Raw genomic sequence first — 23,299 nt, forward strand, 5'->3', positions numbered from 1 at the left:
AATATTCCCAAATCATTTACGTCACCCCTTTGAGCACTAATAAGCAGCCTCTGGTAGCTTTGGTGCAGTCATTAAGAAGATAAATAATGTAATTAAATTTTATTTTTAAATAAAAGCGTTTTACTTAATTTCTAGTATGTTAAGAGTAAAAGTTTGACTACCAAAACATAAAACCACAAAATAAATTTAAAAGTAGAAATATTTATTCAAAAAAACAAAAAAAAGGTTTTACAAAATGTTTCAACAGTGAATTTAACCTGAAAAGAAATTAAATTATGAGCCATTGAAATTGAATGGAATGAATAATTAAACGAGAAAATTATCAGAATTAGTATAAATGGAACGGACTATAGGTTTTATATCACAAACAGTCATCTGGCAAAATTTTATTCATCACAAAGTCTATAAATGATTAAAACTAGAGTAAAATTTTGCACACACCATGAATCAAGATCCATTCAACAATTTCAAGGCAAAACTCATAGACAGAACCAAAGAACCTGTAATAAAAGCTATAATTTTACACTAAACCAAGCACAGTTTAATGAAGCAAAAAAAATCTTCGTTTTTCAGTTGAAACACGGAGACACTAATATTTCACAATTAAATCAAGAGTGCTTTATCATCATTAAAAACAGAAAAACTGATTATTTTGACATGCATACCTTATCAGTGGTAGATACACGACTTTTTCCAAAGTGAGCAGTTTCAGGCAACACCAATTATTTACTAGAGATTTAAAGAAAAGTATTATCAGCTTTTACAGTTACAAAAAAAAATTAAAAAGGGATAATTAAGTTATCAGAATAGATAATTAATCACTTATTTAATTATCATTTGTCCCTATCTTAGGTTCATCACTAAAACAGAAAATTGAGAAAACTACAGTTATGATTTACCTGTTCTTAAGTCAAAGGGTTTTCCACTTGGTGATCTGAGACTCTCTTCATATTTCGAACTTCACTCTTAAATCTTGAGAGCAATTCCATGACAAGGAAACTACCTCTGGCAGCTTTGAGAAATTTGGTACAACACCCTAAACTTCTTAATCAAAATTGCTATTATGTCAATCCAGACATGGGTATCATGAAATCTGCAGAAGAAAACAAAGCTTAATAAAAATATTTTTAAGAATTTAAATAAGAAAGTATCATAAAATCAGAAACTAAAACTAATCACTATTAATTCATGGAGATTCCCACTTGTTTATTTTTTATTCATCACTTACAAACACAAAAAATACAAGGTATAAGTTTTTGTGTAACTTACCAAATTTTGTAACTGGTCTCTCATTTAATGCTTGAATGTAGAATAATTTCACTTCATAGTTAACCCAATCTGAAATTTTAGAAAAATTTAATTTAAAGAGGCACAAAACAATTTATATTTAAGAAAGAGGCAGTCAGACCATAAAACTAATCACTATTAATTCATGGAGATTCCCACTTGTTTATTTTTTATACATCATTTGAAAACTAAAATCAAAGAGACAAAATAATTTTACTTACAAATATCTTTAGGTCCCTTGGTCTTTAATTTAGCTTCAACTAAATGAATCCAACAATCTCTCATTTAAGTGAGCCTATTTTCTAGATTATGCAACATCTAAAAAGAAGAAATGATTAATTTAAGAGATTAAAATTTAAGAAATTTAGGTAATTATGCCTAGTCCAAAATCAGATAGAGCTAATACATTATTTCATCAAAATATCAGGGACCAATGAACAATGTCATCATATTCTTAAGGAAAATAGAATTTCAAAACTAGTTAGTAATTACCTTTATTATTATCTTTTGCACAAATCACTTGGTCAGTCTAGAGGATTTAGGTAACCCAGGAGATGTTTCAGGTGCAAAAAAATCTGAAACAAGAAATTTTATAAGAAAAAGTAACACATAATTTAGTTATTTCAGTTCATAGGAAATCAGAGATCTTAGTGGTAGTAGAGATGTCAACAGAAAATTCAGAAAGGAGTTATCCATCATGAGTTAAGGAACAATTACCAAAAATTTATAATAAAGTTAAATACCTAAAATTTGAATCTTTATTATCATCTTGGAGGTGGGTTGAGAATTTTTGGTCATCAGTCATCATTTTCTTCAGTTAAAGTAGACCAACATGCTTACCTAAATTATGTACCAAAATTTAAAAATAACCCAATAAAAAAAAACTTGGGGTTAAGCCCACTGAAATCAGGATTTTAAAACTTCTATCATTGCTCTCAAGAGTAGCAAATACTCAAAATTAATTCATCATGTAAGATTGAAATAAATGTTTAAAAACAGCTCTTACATTGTGATGTGTGAAACCACATCCTTCCTCCATGTTTTGGCCAAATATACAGCACCTATAATGTATCAAATAATTAGCAATAGCCATGGACAATGGCTTTCATTAAAAATGAAATTTTAATTCAGATAGGAGCGAAAGACAAAAAGCGCAGTGTCATCAACGTTTTTACAGCTGAACTATAATATCATCATTTAGAGATAATTAAATATTTCATTGTAAATTAGAAATCAAAACTTACATTCATGTTCCTAGGGAACCATGTTCTTTTAAGCAATTCTATCCCTCATCAAGTTGAAGTTTCTTTTAAACTATACTAAAGCCACATTCTGGAAAAAAAAATACTAGCATTTCTTAACACAGCCTGTAGGTTTTACAAGACGCCAATTGGAAGATATGTACTGAATGCTTCAGTATTCGGTGAGTGATGTGAAGTTAAATCAGCATCATTTGTAAGTATTCGTTACTCATCACGTGCATTCAGATGTAAAACAAAAAACTTTGGAGATGCTTATCACGTAGAAACTATGGTTTCTAAATGCATGTGAACAGCCAAAAAACGTGTTCGACAGCTAATAGGCTTAGGTTGGCCTTACTTTAAATCTATATTCATCTAAGAATACGCTAAACATTCGACTGAACTAAACTCATTAAAAAGTTTAACGAAAGTTATATTAACAAAACCACTATTTATAAGTTGAAATTACATAGAAATAATTACCTAAAGGAATGAAAATTTCCAACGCCGCTAAGAAACATCATACCTTTTCAAACGGACTACAGCAACATAAAATGGCGGAATACATCGCGGGTTTGCACTTTTATAAGTTTTTCAAACCACGCCTCATGAACCTATTGGCTGGATGGATCCAGGGGGTGGACTACGTTGTTTTATAGACCCATGATTAGAGTGGGGACTTAGGAGGGGGGGACAGAACATAGGATATAGCATTGAGCCTTCACACCATGCGCGCTAGATTCAAAATATAACCAAATGGAAAATTAAAGAATTAAAGCGTTACCGACGCAATATTTAATGAACATCAAACTGATTTTTTCTAAATTAGTATTAGGTCATAAGAAACTATTACCTAAATTTATTTTCTTTAAAATAAATTAAAATAATTAATTAAAATTAAGAGTACAAATTACGATTGAAAAGCAACTTTTGGAATTTGGTTGAAGTGACGTAAAGAGTTGACAGCATTACTGATTCGACAGCTATCGGGATCGTTGCGGATAATGAACGGCGCGTTTTTCGGTTTGTCGTAAATTTTTCCTCCACTATTTTTAGCTGAGTTTCTAGTTTTTTCAGCACTGCCATTGCTGTGTTTATGTTTTTAGTGTCTAAACATTCCGTCTACTAAGTACTGTAGTTGTTTTTATTAATAGGCGCTTAAATAAAACATCTTCCCAGAAATTGCCAAGAAATAATATTTCCGACAGCCAGGACTCATAAGTTATTATTTATATAGTGCTTGTTGAAATATTAGAAAGCTGGAAACTTTCTCGAACGTAACATCGGTTTTTTGCTAAGCCTTAACATACCAAAAAAGTTACCTGGTTAAAAGGAAACACTTGTTGCATACCGTACTGCAAAAGTAATACGTTTAGTCCTAAATAAATGAGTTTTCATCTTTTTCCAAAAGATAATTTTATACGAAATAAATTAACTCTGCCTCCATGAGAAGCTTTAAAATTGCCCGGTATTATAAAAATATTACATATAATTTTAATTATTTATACCATAAGAGGATGATAAGAATAAGAATATTATCTTCTTAAACTTAGTTTTAGTAACATTATATATTTTACCTTAAAATATATTATCGAAAATTAACATTTAAGTATGTTCCTTATACGCGTGAGCCGACGCATTTCTTATCTGACGCAAAATTCTCATGGCTTATGTGACTTTTTGGCTAGCCATTCTAACCGTTTAACTGACCGACCGGAAATAGCTCCTTCCCAGCTGAATTGAAGCATCCATTCCGTGCGTTTAAATTATAAATTCACGTTTTTTGCGTTTTTGAATTATCGCACCGCGAACGGGCCTTGGCGCCATTTTCGCGTCCTGTTACCAAAGATAATTTAAACTTGGAGAAGAGAAGTATTCTGAAGTGGAAAAGTCGGGCGCCACCTGCGGCTTTGTAAAATTCCCATCATGCACTTTTTGATCGGACGTCATCAAGCCAGAATGATGGCAGATAAAGCTGACGTCCGACCAAAAACCGGGGAAGTCTGGGCAATTCTAACAGCAATAGGCGGGAAAGGACGTTCTTATTACCGCTATGGGATTTTCCACTCCAGAATACTTCCCTTCTCCAAGATTTAAACTCGTACCCTAGATTCGAAATTACTCTCTCGCGCGTTGCCGATAGCGTTTACCCACTTCCCGCTGGAACTCAGAAAAAATTCGCTCCACGGTTTGCGCCTTACCGCAACCGCTGGAGACCGATTTCTCTGAAGTCACGTGCCGGAAAAGGGTAAACGCTTTGTAACAAAACCGTCAATGGGAAAGCTCTCAGTATTCGAATCTAGGGTACGAGTTTAAATTATCTTTGCTGTTACCATAGATATAGGAAACGTATATAAAGGTCTAGATAAAATATTTCAAAGGGAGTGAATACGGAGGTGACAGCTAGCAGAAACGCGTAATTTCTGCAGGCTATCCTTATAAGGCGCTATCTATCGGTAAAAAAGCTCGTGCTATCGTCACGAGAGCCGTTGTCTCCTGCTTAAAAATTATACTAAAAGTCACCAACAGATGGTGTCTAAAGACTACGGCCTGCGGAAAGGTCAAGCCCTTAGTACTAAAATGCTAAGAGAGCTCGCGCTCTTGGTCACGTGCCTTCCTCGGTGTCTGATAGGTGTCAATTCCGTATTTTATGTTAGGCTTAGACGCCCCGAAATTTATCTAGACCTTAAATACATTTCTTATATCTAGCGGGAATTACGTTCGCGCCGGCTTGCAGCCGGGTAACGCTACGCTTTCGCCGTCTGTATTTTTTGCGCCGCCTCACTGTTACGGCGGGCCTCCCCTTCCCGGAGTTTTCTCTTTGTGACTGACACGAGCAGTTGATTTAAAAAAAAGTAGCTTAGTAGTGCCGAGTGCCCCAAAATGTGAAATTTTCGGCGGCTTATTTAAAAATGTATACGCAATAAATTATAGGAAAAAAATATTTTTGGAATCTGTGGAACCAGAACTATAAGAAAAGTCACACGATTTTACAATTTTCAACCGATGAAATATCGCGTCGGTAACGCTTTAATAAACACTAATAGCGAACAATGCAAGGAAATGAAAACACAAACAAACAATAGATTAAAATAAATGTGTTGCAACTTGGGATGGACAGTCGAAGAGGATGTGCTCCACGGTATCCGCCTCCCCGCACTTAGGGAAAGAATCCGAGTTACACAAATTAAAGCGGAAGAGAGTCGCTTTCGTGGGAAGTCGTCAACAGCCGAGACGCGCCAAAAGACGACATCCCACCTGGGGAGCTGAAGCCGCATAATCTCGCGAGAGCCCGGATTAGGTTAAGCCTCCAAGGGGGCCTATTCTGTAAATATTCTAAATCAAATTTTCGATCGAAAACTAGATTTCGAACTTCGAGATCTCGACGAATGGTATTCGGTAAAGATTTCGAATATGCATAAACCAATGCAAATTGTCGAAGTCGATTTCGAAATTGTATAGGGTATCGAGATCGAATTCCTAGTCGATTTTTTACAGAATTGCCCCCCTGAAGGCGTAGGAGGAAGATCGCGCCTACCAGGAATCACACCAAGCAGTAGTAACCACTTTGCTGCACGCAGATTTCAATTCGGGGAGTGACATCCGTGAGACCGTCCACCGTTTCATGCCCACCACGCCGACATGAGTCGGACACCACAAGAGTCACCGAGTAGGAGTACGGTTAATGGAGCCCGATTTTTCTGACTTCCGGCGCGAACTCAGTTACGGTAAAAGCCTCACGAGAAAACGCGCTATCGAGAACATAGAAATCGGATAACAAACTAGAACGATTTTTGAAATTTTGTCGCGGGTTCCGATTAGAACTTTTAAAAAACCCTGCCTTTGGCCCATGCTTTTCGTTTGGCTGGTAACGAAAGTTACGGCATCGGTGCCAAACTGGTGAACTAACACTCTATTTCGCCTAAAATTAAATGGCCGACTTTAGCTCGACGCTAACGCGGTTTTTTTTTAAATCTTTAAAGTAACTTATGTTTAATTAAAGTTGAAGAATGGCTCAAAACTGCATAATCAAATCGTGTAAGAGTACATACTCAAAAGAAAACATATCTTTTCACAGCTAGGTTAGTGTTAGAAATAGTTTTCTTTTTACCATAATTTCCAATCGCTAAGAACGCACTAGAAAACGCGTTTCTTTCAAATCATAGAAAGCTAGTTTTTTTAATAAAAAATGAAGAATGGTTCAAAATTCCATAATTAAATATTTTAGGAGTAATTACTCAAACAAAAACATATCTTTTCACAGGTTACTGTTAGAAATAGTTGTTTTACGAGCAATGGTTATGGGGGAAACCGGTGCACAGTAATGGTTTATCGCGAATATCTACGTTAGTATTGTATGTACGGCTATAAACACAATTATGAACATTAGGGTCCGGCTATTTCCCACAAAAAATGTTCTATGAACATTTTACATACGAACAATCGTTGTGTCGTATTCGCGGTTTTAACGTTGTACCCGAAACGCGTCTTACAATTTTGCGCCTTCGTTGACTTAAAACGCATCCGCCGCCCTTCATGTAACCGCGTTTAAAATTTACCACCCAGCTAACTCTTGTTATTTTTGCAATAAATCGCTTGAAAATGAAGCTATTGTGAAGGTTGTGTGAGACAAAATGATAGGAAAGTCGGAATAATGGGTCACTTCAATTTAAGTTCATCTTGATTGCCGTAAAGAAAAAATCCAAAAGACCAGTATCAATGCTTGTAGAACGCGAGCGAATCAACCTACCAAAGGATATAAGAAATATTCAACATACAAATTTTCCCGTTTATATGAACTTAAATGTAATATAAAATCGTCTTGAAAAATCGTTTATTGCTTTATAACATTCAAAAATAATATTTTTAATGCGCCATGTAGATAATCAAACATCTGCTCCTCTAGGTAAAGTTTGCGTTGTCAACGCGCGTATTAGAAAGCAAAATGAGATTTTAGAAAGAAGGTTGTAATTCGGAAGGATATTAATACTTTTCGCGAATTTGGTCATCAGTAAATTATAAATATAACTTTAAATAAGTTTCAAGGTTTATTTATAAGCTAGTTTCGTAACTTTTCAACCATTGGTTCGTTCAGAATTATTCTTTAAAGTAGACGAAAATTTTAAGGCGGTGAATCTTTCCCAGTCTTAAGCCTCGGTTTAATCTACTGCGTATTTTGAAACGAAAAAACCTGATTACTATCGTTAAATCTTGGATTAATAATAATGTATTTTAATACGAAACAAATAAGCTTAGAACGTATTTCGTTATTTGTTTCTTATTAAAAATATCATATTATTAATCCAAGATTTAACGATAGTAATCGGGTTTTTCCGTTTCAAAATACCCAGTAGATTAAACCGAGGCTTAAGACTGGGCAAGATTCAGCGCCTTAAAATTTTCGTCTACTTTAAAGATACATTCTGAACGAACCAATGGATTTAAGTTATGAAACAAAATTCGTGAAAATTATTAATATCGTTCCGAATTACAACCTACTTTCTAAAATATCATTTTGCTTTCTAATACGCGTGTTGACAACACAAACTTTACCTAGACGAGCAGATGTTCGGTTATCTACATGGTGCGGGAAAAATATTATTTTTGAATGTTGTAAAGCGATAAATGCTTTTTCAAGACGATTTTATATTACATTTAAGTTCATATAAACAGGAAAAATTGTCAGTGGAATATTTCTTATATCATTTGGTTGGTTAATTAACGTTTAATTATCGCCAACTTTACATTAATTTCAATGGGGTGGGGGAAAACTTTTAACCAAGTTACGCGCGAGCGCGCCTCTAGAGGCGGCGCAGATGGCGTTACTGTCGTTTTAGCCAGGAATCTAATCGGTACCTTGTCAGCCATTCGATTAAGCGTTCTAGTTTGTTATCCGATTTCTATGATCGAGATTCGAGAAACGCCGTGATTTCGAATCTAGGGCAGGCCAGGAAATAAGAAATTAAAGTTATCGGACATTTTGTCCAGTGACCCCCCTCATTTCAAAAATTTTATCGGACATTGTCCAATGACCCCCCCCCCCCCCTTAAAAAATGAGTAAAAACACTTGAAAAACAATTTCAATATTTACTTAAAATGAGATCTATGCAAAGTTAGTTTTGATAAATATAGGAACTAATTTTTACAGGCAAGTCTTCTTCCTTTTTCTTTGTACCACTGTGTAATAAATTTTTCTGACTGAAAATCTGTTATGGAAGGACCATGCCAAATAATAGTCATACATTGACTTAAATACTAGCGCGTTTATTGGTTTTTATATTATTCATAATGCTGAAGCCTCTTTCTACTTCTACACTTGACGCTTCAACACATCTTCCCCGGTCACCGGATCCCCGGGCCGCCACTACCCGCCCGGCAGCCATCCCTCTCTCTTTAGCACAGCCACAGCACAGACTCACAGTTACAGTAACTCGGAACTTCCTCATATTTTTTGTAAAATAATTGTTAATATTTTTATTTTTTAGAAAAAAACATTACCAGTTTATTGAAAAAGTTATCGGACAAATGTCCAATGACCCCCCAAAATTTTTAAAAGTTATCGGACATTTGCCAAATTTATCGGACAATGTCCAGTGTCCTGTGCTTATTTCATGCCCTGATCTAGGGTACGTAGTAGTCGTTACTAGTTATATCTAGGAGTGTGGGTTTCTTTATTATGTCTATGGTTGTGTTTGTTGCTCCTAGCATGGACTAATTAATTAGTCCATGCTCCTAGAGTCCTAGGTTATTATCGTTGGTAGACCCTTTGGTAGACCCCAACTGCTTTTCCTCAATGTTGCACAATACTTTGAAATATATCAATTATTGTGATAAAAAGTTCCTCCTTTATCTGTCAAAATTGTTTAATGTTGTCTGATCATCTTGAGATGGACGAATCATGCACTAATTAGTCCATGGACGAATGGAGCTTAATACGTATAGTAACTTCGTAAGTAGATTTTATCAACTGCAAACTGATATCATCAAACTTATTTTCATATAGGTGACACAAAGGTTAGTTAATTAAAAGGAATACTGTCTGAATTTTGTTGGTGAAAAATAATTGCATCTTCATTTAAATGTATAGTGATTTTCCACTTGGAACATGTCAATGTCTTTAATGTCAGCAACTGAAGCTCTACAACAAATGCCCATGAATAATGTGGCTGTAAAAGCAGATAGTGTGCAAAAATTAGATAACTATCAAGATGATGAGGAGGAAAACTTTGAAAGTATTGACGATAATTTGAATTCAATCAAAGAGAAGCATGCATCCCTGTACTCGTTAAATTTAAGGGAATACGCTGCCCTCAGTCATATAACCAACTTAATTCCCCTACAAGCCCAAAGAGGCCTTAATAATTTTGATATCAAGTTTCTGTCACTCGATGTCACTGCTGATTTTGTGGCAATTGGGACCAATATAGGAACTTTATACTTATATAAAAGACACACTGGAGAACTTCTTAGGTTAAGATATGAGGTAAGTTGATGTGCTTAATAAGTGTGGTTGAGTAATATAACAAACTTTGACCTACAGGACTATATTGGTGATATAACTGCAATTAAAATATATCCAGGGCTAGACTCTTTAGTTGCTTTTGGAACAGCAGATGGACATATTTTGGTGTATTTAACTCCAACTAAAGGCAGTCCTTCCAAAGTATGTTTTGTAAAGTTTAATGAAAAGCATTTGTAATTAAATTTCCTTTTATAGTCTCACAGGTATGATATTGTCAACGTTCACACTAAACCCATTAATGCATTGGAGTGGAATACGAATGGCTATCAGTTATTTAGTGGTGACCGAAGTGGTTTAGTCGTGGAAACTAATTTCAATTTTTTTGAGGTACATTCATTCATTCATTTGTTTTCTCAACCAATTTTTCTTAAAAGTATTTTATTATTTAGAAATCGTGCAATTCCCGCACTATTCTGAAAGAAACTTGGGCCATTATTCAGTTGAGCTACCAAAATCTTATGTTAGCAGTTTCCACCTTACAAAGAGCTTTGTTGTGTAATATAACAGAACATGGAATTGTTCTGCTGCAAGTTGGTTTAAGAGAAAGGAAAAGTTGTGGGAAATTTGGCATTAAGTTCTTTGCCACTGATAGTTTATTTACATCAAGGCCTGGATTACGTTTATGGGTGGCCGATATAAGCGGAACTGTGAAAGAAACTATCTTGTTGAAGAAGTCTCTGGAAGTATTAAGTTATGAGTCCATTCAGCTGCTTAATGTAAATAATGAAACTTCTAAAACAGCAGAGCCAAAAATAGCTTTACAGTTTGAAAAACTTTTGGTGTTTCAAGAGTTATTTCTTCTGTCGTGGAATAGCGATATGATTTTCATTATTGATCCGGAAACTAAAGCTATTATTGGAAGCTGCCAAGATCTAGGAAATAATTTGTTAGATGTTGCCATTCATCAAAATGAGGTATTTTTCATCCAAGAACCTCGCAATATACGTAGAGTCGCTAGTGAACCGGAAGACATTCTGTATCCTCAAATTAAAGTTCCAAGTAAGTAATAATAATTTCATACCCTTAATATTTTCAACTATATATTTTGCTTCGTTTAGGAGTTGTTAAAGACGAATTTTCATTTCTCAACAATATTAAGAACCCTTTTCAGGATTTTTTGAAAAAGAAGCAACTGAATGTTAATGAACCCAACAAGGAAACTAATAAAGAAGACGATTACAATCCTCGTAAAGTTTTAACATGGCTGAAAAGTTTTGCTTCACCAGATAGAGATGGAGCTTCGAAAGAAATGCAACCTATAAATTTGCCGCCCTTAATTAAAACAGATCTTTCAAAACCGCTATTGTTAGTAAACAGCAATTGGGAAAAAAGAACGGACGTGAAAAATGAGTCTGAACCTTTAGATATAGTTTTCCAACCAAAGAAAAAGAAAAAACCCAAACGGAAAAGAAGTAAAGGTGGGTTTCAAAAAACAACTTCCATTTTTTTCCTTTTTTTCTCATTTATTTCTATTACTGTAATTAGATACCATTGAGTCCTCGAGTATGGAAAAGTCCAGTGATGGTCTGCAGTGGGATAATTATCAATCTAATTCACCCGATACAATTAATGATTTTCCAGCCGAATTTCTTTACACCGAGGTGCCCATTGAAAATGAGGTTTCTGAAATTGGTAGCCATAGTTCTGTAGAAATCAAAACAGAAGTTGAAATACATGCAGCAGCTGAAACTGAAGACGAGAGATTAGCAAAAATTTTAAATTTGTACGCTTCCATTAATGATAATCAAGATGTAGAGGATGATGTCGATAATATCAAGCTTGATGAAAAAGTTGAAGGAAATTGTGATCATGATTTGGATTTGATTGAAGTTGATGATCCAAATACTTCTAACTCAAATATGGAAAATTATCTACAAATGGAAATTCAGTCGCCCGATATTTATTCTCAATCAGTTCCTAATTGGGATAATCTTAACGATGAGGTATCTGTCGAAAGAATCCCCCTTAAAGAAAGCGAGGAGCCTCAAGAATCAAACATGTCAAACTCACCGAGAAATTCAGCAGAAAAAGTAGCCAAAGAAGATGAAAATGTTACAATCTACCAAATTAATGATTTTAACCATTTGATTGACGAATGGCTTCAGCATAAAGCCCCATCTGGCAACCCTGTGATAAATATTTCCATTAATAAGAGTCACATTTATATTGTGGACATGAAGGAAAACATATTTTGGTCTCCCATAAATTGTCATTTCCTAAAGTGGAAATCAATGGATTCAGCGGCTAGTCAAATCTCATTATGCAAGTCTTCTAAAGTGGTGTGGCTGATGCATCAAGGATTCCTATATAGCTCTACAGTACAAGACGATGGAAAAATTAAACTTCCTTTGGTAATTAGTGCTAAAAATGTCACCAATATTGCCTTGGATAACCAAAAAGGGTGGTAAGTATTAAGTTTGTTCACTTTTTAAGTCAATTTGAGTCCATTCATTTTTGTTTTTTTGAAGGTTCATTTCCAATGGTAAATTGTTTGCTCAGTTGGACTTAACGGAGAAGAAACATAGTGATAAACAGCATCATTTAGTTCCTAAACATCCAGTGTATCCTAAACACGTTGCCTGTTGCAATGATATTCTGTGGATTTCAACTCACGATGGACATCTTTATGCCCTAGATGGGATATCAAGGACAAATCCATTGGGAATAAAATTCAGAAAAATAAAACTTCCGTAAGAAAAATCATTTGTTAAAAAATGTTTATTTCCCAAAATTTACATTAAGATGTTAAATTCAGGTCTATGGCAAAGGAAATTTGTAGCGTAACATTAGCTTCGAATGGAACCGGTTGGTTTATCAATGAAAATGGATTAATTTTTATGAAAAATAACATTAGCCACTGCTGTCCAACTGGTTCTTCTGGTTGGTACCAGGTAGAAGCTAATCAGTATTCTTTAAACGATCAGAATCAGAAAAAACCTCGAGCAGTTGAAGTTACTAAAGATAAACTGAAACATATCCTTGCTGGACATCATAAACCCACAATTGCTTCCAGTGAGAAAGGAGTGTTCCTTTTTAATGGCTATACCCTCATGGCCAGCCGCGATGACATAGTTGGACATGAATGGAAACCATTTAGACAAGACGGAACCTCCACATCTTTAAGTTTTAAATGGTCCCTCATATCCGCGAGAACAGTAACCTCTCCGCAAGGTATTTGAGTTAACATTAAAAATATAAAAATTTTCACTTATCAATTGGAAATTTTCTATATTTAGATCCAATATGGGCTGTTTATTTGACTGGCGAGCTTTTCTGTTTCAACGAATTAGATAGCCAACCAATTGCAGTAACCTCTCCAACTCAAGACGGAAGTATTATTAAATGCCTCGCACCCTGCGATAATGTTATGTGGGTTTTAACTGATAAAAATTCAATTTACATCCGTCGTGAAATAAGCTCATCAACACCTCAAGGGACTTATTGGACCAAATTAGAAGACTTCCAGTTAGGTATTTAATTTTTTTTACAAAAAGGATTACTACATGACATTGAAACTCATTGTACTACATTTATTTCAGATGATATTAAATTAACTCAACTATCGTGTACAACAAATATCGTCTGGGCCTGTGATAAAAATGGTTTGGTCTTTGCTCGCGTTGGCCCATTAGAACCTTGCTTAAAAAATATGGCCTCGGTATGGATTTCTATTGATGAAATTGATGATCTCACTCTTTCAATGGTTATGGTACATATTGAATTTTATTTATTTCTTTGACCTTGCAATTGAAAATAATTGTTTATTAATGCATATTTAATATTATAGGTTCACGTTGGTAGTGATCCCTTGATGGTATGGGCGGTCAATTTAAGTGGAATAGTATACGTTAGGAAGGGAGTGACTACTCAGTTGCCCATTGGTGAAAGCTGGGAAATGGTGCCTGGAATTCAGGCCAAATGTATCACAATTACAAAATCTTCTGTTTGTGCCTTAACAATAAATGGAGACATATTCTACAGATACGGAATTGATTGCTATAATCCTTCCGGAGATGTTTGGATTAAGCTTCCAGGCTCATTTGCTTTTTTAACAGGTAAGAAACTCATTTTTCATTGCTTTATATTTTGAGTTTCTTTCTGTAATCAATGGATTTTTATCTTAGCATCTCCAAGCAATAAGTTGTGGGCTTTAGATAACGAAGGAAACTTATTTCATCACTCAGCCACGACTATTCAGTTTGATACTAAAAGGAGCATTCACGCTAAACAGAATTATTTGCCCTACTCACCTGATATGGGAGAAGAGTGGGAAGTTGTTAATTGAAAGTATTTTATTTTTCAACAATAAGACAGCAGAATTTGTCCGGTATAATTATGAACATTTATAATTTCATAATTGGTTAAGTCAAAGGAACACGCTTGCTGTTTGAAAATTATGAGTGAAAATCATGTAGCACCTCCTCTTTCGTACCTTGTGTTAGCAGATCTGACCAATCATGTTCCAGGAATTTTTACAACCCTATTGTTAGAGCTAGCATGGGAAACGAGTACAAAATTCAAGTGTGCAAAAAGAGGCAAGGAAAAGGTTCTTGGAGGGAGAATAAAGTGTTGTCGTCTGAAACCTTGCGACGTCACCATTGTAATTTGCCTATTGATAAAAAACGGTAACTGTCATGGCGGCTGCTATCAAAAGTAAATATGGGAGAAAGTCTATCACTGCCTTCAGATTTTACCTTCCACCATGCTTGACACCCTTTTTAAAGAGCTAGTGATCACGTGATATTTCTAACCAATAAGGATAGCACATTACGCGCGAAGTAGTACATTTGTGGTATTCTGGTCCAAGCTCAAGATTAAAATTTTGAATTTTATTCCCTGGCAACCATGTCACCGCCTCGCGATTTCAAATAGTCTCTCTGTCAAATGCTGACCATTATTTCCTTCGATAACGGTTGATTTTAATTAATAATTACTATATCAATTGTAAAATAAACAAAAAAAGCTCGTAGCTATAGCTATTATTTCAGTTAAACTTGCAAATTGTTAGGCCTTAACATCATAGATATACCAATTAGTCCCGATCTCTGCTCTTAGATGGCGCCACGCTCTCCACGATTTAAGTGAGCGTTATTCTAGTTATGGTTTATTTCTTTTCAAAAGTCATGTTATTATTTTTAAAATGTCGCATTTTAGTTTCTATCACATATCTACTTTATTTAGGAACTAAATTAACCAAATTATCGAAAACAAAAGTTTAATATTCACGTATTTTATAGAGAACTATTTTTCATCGTGGCGGAGTACAACCGATACCTTTGTGTCCCTGTAAAGAGGCGAGGGGGAAGTCATTTCCGAAGCCCAAAATTTTTACCCCTCAAATAAGACGTCATGCGGTTGGACCCAAGTGCCAGACTTTCTCCCCCTATTTTTTTTTTTTCTACTATTAACACTACAGCTGTGACGTTACAAGTTTTCAAAATCGTATCAGACGACAACACTCTATACCTGGTCCCAAGGGAATGATAAGGTAGACCTAGTACTCTAGTTTTTAAAATAGAGCTTTCTGATTGATGATTTTGTAACGAAACAATTTCCCTTTATTGTTTATTACTATAGTTGTTAATTTTACAGAAAAATTAAATGCGGAAAACTTTCCGCAAATCGGAAAGATGAAAATTAAACATATATTACTTTTTAAGGGTTTTTTTTCTACTGTTTAAATTTGGGATTCGAAAAAATGAGCCGAAAAAGCCGCGCAATTTAAATTGACGAACAATAGGTGGTTTCTTTTCGCCTGTTCTCGGACTAAAAGTGTACTCTTTTTAACCTAAAACGTTTTATTCGCCTGTTCCGGAGTATTAGGGCTATTATTTTTACTTCTTCTGATTTAGAAGTATCTGATTTTGTCGTCTGCTAGCCAGAATTTATCTGCTGAAAAGGCCACAAGCTGCCATTTTGAAATAAAAATTATTCCAACTCAAACTATTTTCCACCACAGAATCTGAGTAAAAAGACGTCATAGCGTTATTCTTCTTATCTTACTCCAAAATCCCGGAAAAAAGCGAAAAGAAACCACTTAATATTAGGCTAATATTGGAATAAAAACCTTTTTTTCTTTTCGAAAAAATACGGCAAATTTCTGAAAAAAAGGCATTGGTAATTTTCCGAGCGGGAAATTTTCAGACTTATAACTCTTATTTATTATCAGGGTAACTATGGAGCTATTTTTTCGAAGCTCTAGCAGTAAGTGAGCAAACACATTTGATTAAGCACAAGGGAAGTTGGCTTATTTTATTATCGGCTGAAAACTGAAATAGGACTGATTTTCACCTACTAGCAATCGGGTTCAAAACATTTTAAATCAAATGCCAAAAATAGTTTAAGATAAGTAGATAAAACTTTTCTAGCTTTAAGTGTCCTTTTTTAACCCTGTAATAAACAAATAATTTCTGCCTAATATAATACTTAAAACCCTGGTTAAACGTATGAAGCTACTATTGAATTGTACTTTTAAAGGCCCACACTGGTGTTTGAAAAAAGCCTGCCTGAAAATTGAGTAGCTCCTCCTCTTTTTTCCATTGTTATTAGTTTTAGAGCTCCTATGGAAAGATCTAGCATAATTAAATTGCCAGTGCGGTCTTAGAGAAGTTATTTCTTTTGGGGATAAATTTGGAAATCATTCTAGTCACATTTATTTCTGGCAATATTTTTTAATTCATTATTATTAATATCCTACTCAAACGTTACATTTATATAATTGTCTATCATTCCTAGTAAAATAGTTTTTAATACCAGTTATCACTCAATTATTATAACAACCCAGATATTTCTATTAATGTCTTTTATAATACTATCAAACTAATTTTTAAACGAGTATTTTGTATCTACTATATATTTGACTTGCACATGGGCAAACAACCTAATTTGTATTCCGATGTAAATTTATATAAATGTGCCTTAAACCTTTCTATAGAAATAAACGTTTTCGTAAAAAGAAAACGAAGGGGTAGACTTGAATTTCTTGGTGTTTTAAAAACCTTTAAGTTAAAAGTTAATCGTTTAAACCTTATATTTTGAATTGTTTTCAAAAACTTATAAGTTTTGTTAAGTTTTCAAACAGGGAGTTCCCGTTGAGTAGTTACCTCGCATTTTTTGTCATATTGCGAAAGACTGTATAAATTTAAATAAAACCATGGTCGAATATATTGATATGGTTTGGCCTACAAACAGTATGTATTAAACTGATTGGAGCACTCAAACCTTTCCAATAATAATCAAACACCATGATAATACCCTACGGTCAGGCATGTAAGAACGGTTTTCGAATAACAATTTTGAGGATAGCCCCAGGTTTTTGTTAAGCGTGTCAAATGACATTGCAATCAGTAAGATATTTATCAGATTTCTAAGTCTCTTGACATTAACGGGACAGGACGATATTTATTTTAAAAATAGCGATGGGCTTTTAGTAACAGTGTTCGAGGCAGTTGCGTCTGGTCTAATGAGGTGCACGCAAGCTTTATTTCGAGTATTTCATTGGGTTTTCTTCCTTTGGGTGTGTTTGCCTTCAAAATGCTAGGAAATCAGTGCACGCGTCAAAGTCTGAGCCATCAAACGCTCCGGTGTCGCCCAACTCTTCTTGGTAAGAAATTGGTTCTGGATTGACGATGGCCGAATGAGGGTTTGTCGAGTCGTAGTGGTTTTCTATTCGAATGTCGGTATCGTTGACCACGACGGGTCTGTTCCAACCACCGCCCCACGTCGTCCCCCCACCGAAGCCACTGTTGTACCCCCAGCCGTGGCCGTAGCCCCAACCCATAGCTCCTCCCACCATCAAGCCCATGGCAAAATCGGCGTCGTTGTTGCGATCTTGTTGTACCATCACCGTGGTGTTGGTTACCCCTGGTTGTTGTGGCGCGAATTGTTGTTGAGGACGGAAGTATCCGTTGTAAGCGGGATAGTTATTGCCGGCGTTAACGTTGGACATATGTTGGAAGGATTGGGCTTGAGGGTCGTAGTCTTTGTTTCGTATAAAATAAAAACATAACTATCAACATACAACTATACATTATACAGGGTGTTTCAAAAGGTTGTGTAAAAATTTTAAGGAGTTGTAGGGGTGAGTTGAGAAGTATGCCTGTTTTTTCCCCATTTTCCCTACGATGAGTTAAAAGAGCGCCAGATAGCTTCAAAGTGTGGCCTACTAGCCCCTGCAAGGAGGCTGCAACAAGCGCAAAACCAAGCTGCACGGAAATGCGAACATTAAGGTTTGGGTTCGTATGATAGGTAAAAAAGGCCTTTGTAAACAAATCGAGGTAACCAGCGTAAAAAGGTAACTTAAACAGTATTTAAAGTCCCTGCTGCTTGGTTTTGCGCTTGTTGCAGCCTACTTCCTGGGGCTAGTAGACCACACTTTGAAGCTATCTGGCGATCTTTTAACTCGTCGTAGGAAAATGGGGGAAAAACAGGCATACTTCTCAACTCAGCCCCTACAACTCCTTGAAATTTTGCATAACTCTTTGAAACACCCTGTATATAAGTGCAATGGAGTAAAGAAAGTAGGAGAGGGTACGCCGTCTTGAAGCCATATAGACTTATTTTGCGTAGCGCCTCCTGGTCATCGAGGTGTCTTTTAAAGGTCGAGCATTGAATGAGAGGTAGAAGCCCGAAGTCAAAACAAGGGGTAATCCGAAAACATTCACACCACCGAGTTTGGAATTTACGTTTGATAATAGGCGTTTCATTAAAAAACCTTATCTTTTTACTCCCCCCCCCCCTTCCTTCCGCGCGAAAAAGAGGATCACTGAATCAAACATTTCCGTTTGGTCGGTTACCATATATTCACCTGGCTAGCCAAAGAAGTCATATAAATATAAAAGAGGATGGGTTACTTTAGGCCTATTAGCTTTTTCAGTTAACATAGAGCAAAGATAATTTAAACTCGTACCCTAGATTCGAATACTGAGAGCTTTCCCATTGACGGTTTCGTTACGAAGCGTTTACCCTTTTCCGGCACGTGACCTCAGAAAAATCGGGCTCCATCGGTTGTGGCACGGCCAACTTCGATCACGCGCTGCCGCGCTATATATAGCGTGGCAGCGCGTGATCGAAGTTGGCCGTGGTTGCGGTAAGGCGCAAACCATGGAGCGAATTTTTTCTGAGTTCCGGCGGGAAGTGGGTAAACGCTATCGGCAACGCGCGAGAGAGTGATTTCGAATCTAGGGTACGAGTTTAAATTATCTTTGCATAGAGACACGTAGCGGCTACAGCAAAAAGCTCATAAACTGCTGGCGTTTCGTTTACTAAGCAAAGGCTTTGTGTTTTAGAATAGCAAATCGTCTGCTTAGCAGATTAAAATTCCGCAAGTTTATGAGCTTATCGCGTTGGACACTATGTGGAAAGGATAATTAACCTCCGATAATTTTATTTAAGCAGGTTATTCAACTTTTAGATAATTGCATTGCGATGCTAAACGCTTGTCCTACGATAAGTAAAGTGTTCTCCCCATCCCACTTGGGTGAAGGAGGGGATTTTTTCTTGCAGATAAATCGAAGTTCGTTAAAAAAAATTTAAACCCATGTGGAGTCAATAGACGCTTCAATAAAACATCTTCAAGGAAATGGCCAAGAAAAATATTTCCGAGAGCCAGGACCTTTAAGTTACTGTGTATATAGTGCTTATTGAAATAATGGAAACTTTTCACCTGTACGGTAAGCAGTAAGTGTTTCCTTTTAACATATTAAGGCTTAGCAAAACACAATGTTCTGTTTACAGGTGAAAAGTTTCCATTATTACAACAAGCACTATATAAACAGTAACTTGCAAGTCCTGGCTATCGGTAATATTACTTCTCGGCGAATTCCTTGAAGATGTTTATTTAAGCGCCTATTAACTATTCCTATTTTCTTTACTCCATTGAAAGGCTTAGGCTTTAGATAAGTCGTACTTGGTTGAGTGTACGGTGGCGGAGCCGAGCTGTACCCTTGTGGGGTGACTTCCGTTTCTGTTGGCTGGAATTCTGGTGGCGCGGAAGCGGCTTGCTGGGGTTGTGGAGGTGGTGGTAGCTTTCGTAGACCAATAAAATTATTAGTAATGGAGTAATCGCTAAAGTACCAAAATACATACTGTGTTACTTATCATTGTCAACCACTCCCTGCAGCGTTTAGAATCGAGATTTTTTGGGTTAATTTGTAGCATTTCCTTTTCTCGTTCTTGAGCGATATATTCTACTCACTTAACTTCCTCTTCGTTATTGGCTAAGAACCATTGGACTTTTTCTCGACCCCTGTATCCGAATGCCAGAAATTCCGCTTCGACGTGTCCGTGAGGCAGACGCGGCCGGTTGGGAATGCGACCTAGAGAAAATAATCAATTGCACGATTGTTCTTTTAAAATGAGTTTGAAGGTTAAGATTTCGTTTTTAACTGGTAAATTTTCCAAATGCCATTAGCTCGGGTGCATCTTTGATAACTACTCCGCCGTCGGGCTCGTTCTGATCTTTGTCCTCGAACCAAACCAAGGTGCTGTCGTTAAACAGCGAAACGTGCACTTTTCTCCAGTCTTTCCCAAATAGACGTTCTACAAATAGACGAATTTTGACTGGTTAATTTCACTAACGTTAATTATACCGTTATGATCACTTACTCTTGTAATGTAACATTCGACCATTTTTGAGCTTCGTGGCCATTTCTGAGAAAATATTCAACGTTAGTGCTATGAGGGTTGATGATATATTTACAGTTTGCGATAGCAAATTTTTCAGACGGGTGAAAATTTGCTTTGTGTTTCTTTGCATTGCGTAACTGTGAAGACAACTCAAAATACTTGTATCTAACTTACGGGAAACTCGAACGGACCGGGAATCGCAGCAACAGGCCATGATCATAGGCCTAGCTCTCGGAATTTATCCCGTTCCTTCTTTTCAGAATATTCTTTACCTTTATATTTCATTAAACGAAATCTCGCTTTCGTTGGATAGTGCAAAATTTGGACATTCGACTGTGTTTGGAAGGTATCTTTCGATTAGATCGTATATAAGATTTATCGCTATTTTTGGTCGGGTTCCCCCAATTCTAAAGATTTCCGTTATTTTGGATCGTATCAGTGGGGTTTGTTTCCGAGATCGCCGTTGATACGACACAGGTGGCAGTAGCGCTAAAATCCTCACGGGGATCGATAGGTCATTTGGGCAGAACGAGAAAGGCTGCTTTAGATCGATAATGCCACGGCGTACCGGCTACGTAGTCCTTCGGAGCGTTTGTTCTGGAACTAAGAGAAACTGAAGGGTTTTCACATCGAAACGCGCTGCATGTGCGCAATTCCATACATTATTTTTAACCTAGTTCAGGATCCCCCTTGGTGAAGGGTATGCTACGAAATTCTTACAAGAGACAAGGATATCTATCTGTTGGGTAACCTGAATCCGTTGGCAAAATAAACAGATTCACTATGTTCTTACAGGGAAACAAACATTTAAATGAAACCCCTTAGAGGTTCGATTTAATTTTTTTTATTTATACTAGATGGTGCCAATTTAAACCTTTTCGCGGGAAGGGATTCGAGGAATAAAATAATACTTACTAACTTTTTAGAAAATAAATGAAAGATCCATAGAATCATATAAAAATGCAGCCCTGGCAGGGCAGGGGCGAAGCCATGGGGGGAGGGGGGACTGGTGGGATCCGAACCACGAAAGCCTACGCCAGCACCCTAGATAAGCAGACCATTTTATCTTTACACTTTCTTTTCAGGAAGAGTAGAAAGTGTACCCCCAATATTCTGACCTTGATGAATAGTTTAAGGTATAAAGTAATTATCTGCACCAGAACAAGTTAAAGGGACTCCAAAGTTCGGTGGCAAAATAAAAAGAAAATCGAGCATGCTTTTCATCCCCCCAACCCCTCACTCGGCCTTGGCAGTCAACCGTAAGTTTCGCACTTTACTGACTTTACACACATTTTGCCACCGAACTTTGGAGCCCCTTTAAAAGTTAAATTTAGCGTAAAAAGTGTATTCCTTTTGTTCCAGAACAAGCGAAAAGTATCCACGTATTGACTACACGTGAGGCAGTGATGTCGAATCTAGGGCAATATGTCTATATTATCTTTGCTCTCAACAATGTTTTGACTGATATGGCTCAAACGCGCAACGACTCAAACGCGCAACGACTCAAACGCGCAACGGCTCAAACGCGCCCCGGATTTACAGAACACGTTTAACCATAAGTGTATAATATATTTACATAAGTGTGACACTTCCTACTCTTCACATGCCAAAGTTTTACTGAGAGCTATTCACAAGACAGACTGCATTACGGGCTTCGTCGCCGTTTTGCGACCGCTTGCTAACGCGTTCCACGTAGCCTTTGACAACGCTTCGCTTGGCGGAGATTTTCTTCTTGTGATGACGTCACTCCGTTACTAGCTCTCAGTAAAATATTCCCCAAAGTGACAAACGTATCGAACAATATTATGGGCTTATGGTTAAACAAATACGATGACGTTATCCGTAGTTAACGAAATTGGGAACTGTTGCTACATTTAATCAAAGATAATACAGACCTCGTACCCAGCGTTGCTGGACGTCCTATAATTGGCGCTTCAATAAAACATCTTCAAGGAAATCGCCAACAAGTAATATATCAGAGCCAGGACCTGCAAGTTACTGTTTATTTGGTGCTTATTGAAATAATGGAAACTTTTCACCTGTAAAAAGTCTGTAAACCGAACGTCGTGTTTTTGCTAAGTCTTAATATGTCAAAAAAAGCTTCCTGGTAAAAGTTTCCATTATTACAACAAGCACTATATAATCAGTAACTTGCTGATCCGGGTTCTTGGAAACATCACTTCTTGGCGATTTCCTTGAAGATGTTTTATTGAAGGGTCTATTATAAGACTTTTCGATAATTTCAAGTGAATTTTTGGGAAATACTATGATTTTAAGCGCGTAATATAAATTTCCCTATTTTTGTTTGCCGAGGGACCGATCTGAATTTTACTTCTTTTAAAAATGCGGCAAGGAACCACATTAGGAATTCCTTCGGCGGAATATCCGGCAAACATGTAGGCACTTCGAAGTCATTTCGTCACATGAGTAAACTTGATGTAAGGTCACGTGACTCGTAGACTGTATTCTGGAGGCGAAAAGGGTCCCCGAAGAGTGGGCTGCGATTGGTAGAGTATTTTACCCATGATGCTCGCGTTTACGTGGGCTTAGGATCGAAGCGCCATCTAATCAAAATATTTTGTTAAGACTTAGAAGTGTTTTGAAGTAACGTTGTTCAGTTGAA

At 36.4% G+C, this 23,299-nt stretch overlaps 2 protein-coding genes, 1 long non-coding RNA gene and 1 other non-coding gene across 6 annotated transcripts; 1 reads left to right on the plus strand and 3 right to left on the minus strand.

Moving 5' to 3' along the window:
* Positions 1 to 194: 194 nt before the first annotated feature.
* LOC149948751 (uncharacterized) lies at positions 195 to 3,263 on the minus strand. Its single transcript, XR_016480689.1, has 11 exons — positions 3,012 to 3,263; positions 2,532 to 2,619; positions 2,294 to 2,348; positions 2,031 to 2,127; positions 1,780 to 1,862; positions 1,509 to 1,605; positions 1,270 to 1,338; positions 900 to 1,093; positions 666 to 729; positions 442 to 500; positions 195 to 257 (listed from the first exon to the last, which is right to left on the minus strand). It is a non-coding gene; the product is annotated as an uncharacterized LOC149948751 (long non-coding RNA).
* LOC149948752 (small nucleolar RNA snR60/Z15/Z230/Z193/J17) lies at positions 2,405 to 2,493 on the minus strand. Its single transcript, XR_016480737.1, has one exon. It is a non-coding gene; the product is annotated as a small nucleolar RNA snR60/Z15/Z230/Z193/J17 (small nucleolar RNA).
* A 6,219-nt stretch (positions 3,264 to 9,482) lies between the features above and the next one.
* Positions 9,483 to 17,028, plus strand: LOC149948753 (tectonin beta-propeller repeat-containing protein 2). Of its 2 annotated transcripts, XM_090173874.1 has the most exons (13): positions 9,483 to 9,542; positions 9,616 to 10,011; positions 10,069 to 10,191; positions 10,246 to 10,377; positions 10,440 to 11,049; positions 11,109 to 11,468; positions 11,536 to 12,454; positions 12,519 to 12,740; positions 12,806 to 13,221; positions 13,287 to 13,520; positions 13,590 to 13,759; positions 13,838 to 14,105; positions 14,175 to 17,028. In XM_090173874.1, exons 2-13 carry the CDS (start codon positions 9,634 to 9,636, stop codon positions 14,333 to 14,335), a joined length of 3,993 nt encoding a protein of 1,330 aa, XP_090030000.1. In that variant the 5' UTR covers positions 9,483 to 9,542; positions 9,616 to 9,633; the 3' UTR covers positions 14,336 to 17,028. The 2 variants fall into 2 exon arrangements, with proteins under 2 accessions (XP_090030000.1, XP_090030001.1); XM_090173875.1 differs by lacking the exons at positions 13,838 to 14,105; positions 14,175 to 17,028 and having other exon boundaries at positions 13,287 to 13,515; positions 13,590 to 13,636.
* Positions 17,029 to 17,248: 220 nt separating this feature from the next.
* On the minus strand, positions 17,249 to 23,222 carry LOC149948754 (uncharacterized). 2 transcript variants are annotated; one of them, XM_090173876.1, is made up of 7 exons: positions 23,009 to 23,222; positions 20,656 to 20,700; positions 20,437 to 20,589; positions 20,246 to 20,366; positions 20,137 to 20,164; positions 19,958 to 20,075; positions 17,249 to 18,030 (listed from the first exon to the last, which is right to left on the minus strand). In XM_090173876.1, exons 1-7 carry the CDS (start codon positions 23,070 to 23,072, stop codon positions 17,579 to 17,581), a joined length of 981 nt encoding a protein of 326 aa, XP_090030002.1. In that variant the 5' UTR covers positions 23,073 to 23,222; the 3' UTR covers positions 17,249 to 17,578. The 2 variants fall into 2 exon arrangements, with proteins under 2 accessions (XP_090030002.1, XP_090030003.1); XM_090173877.1 differs by lacking the exon at positions 23,009 to 23,222 and adding an exon at positions 20,851 to 21,225.
* Positions 23,223 to 23,299: the final 77 nt, after the last annotated feature.

Source organism: Leiobunum rupestre, chromosome 4, assembly GCF_980474605.1.
Source record: "Leiobunum rupestre chromosome 4, qqLeiRupe1.1.hap1, whole genome shotgun sequence".
Taxonomy (NCBI): domain Eukaryota; kingdom Metazoa; phylum Arthropoda; class Arachnida; order Opiliones; family Sclerosomatidae; genus Leiobunum; species Leiobunum rupestre.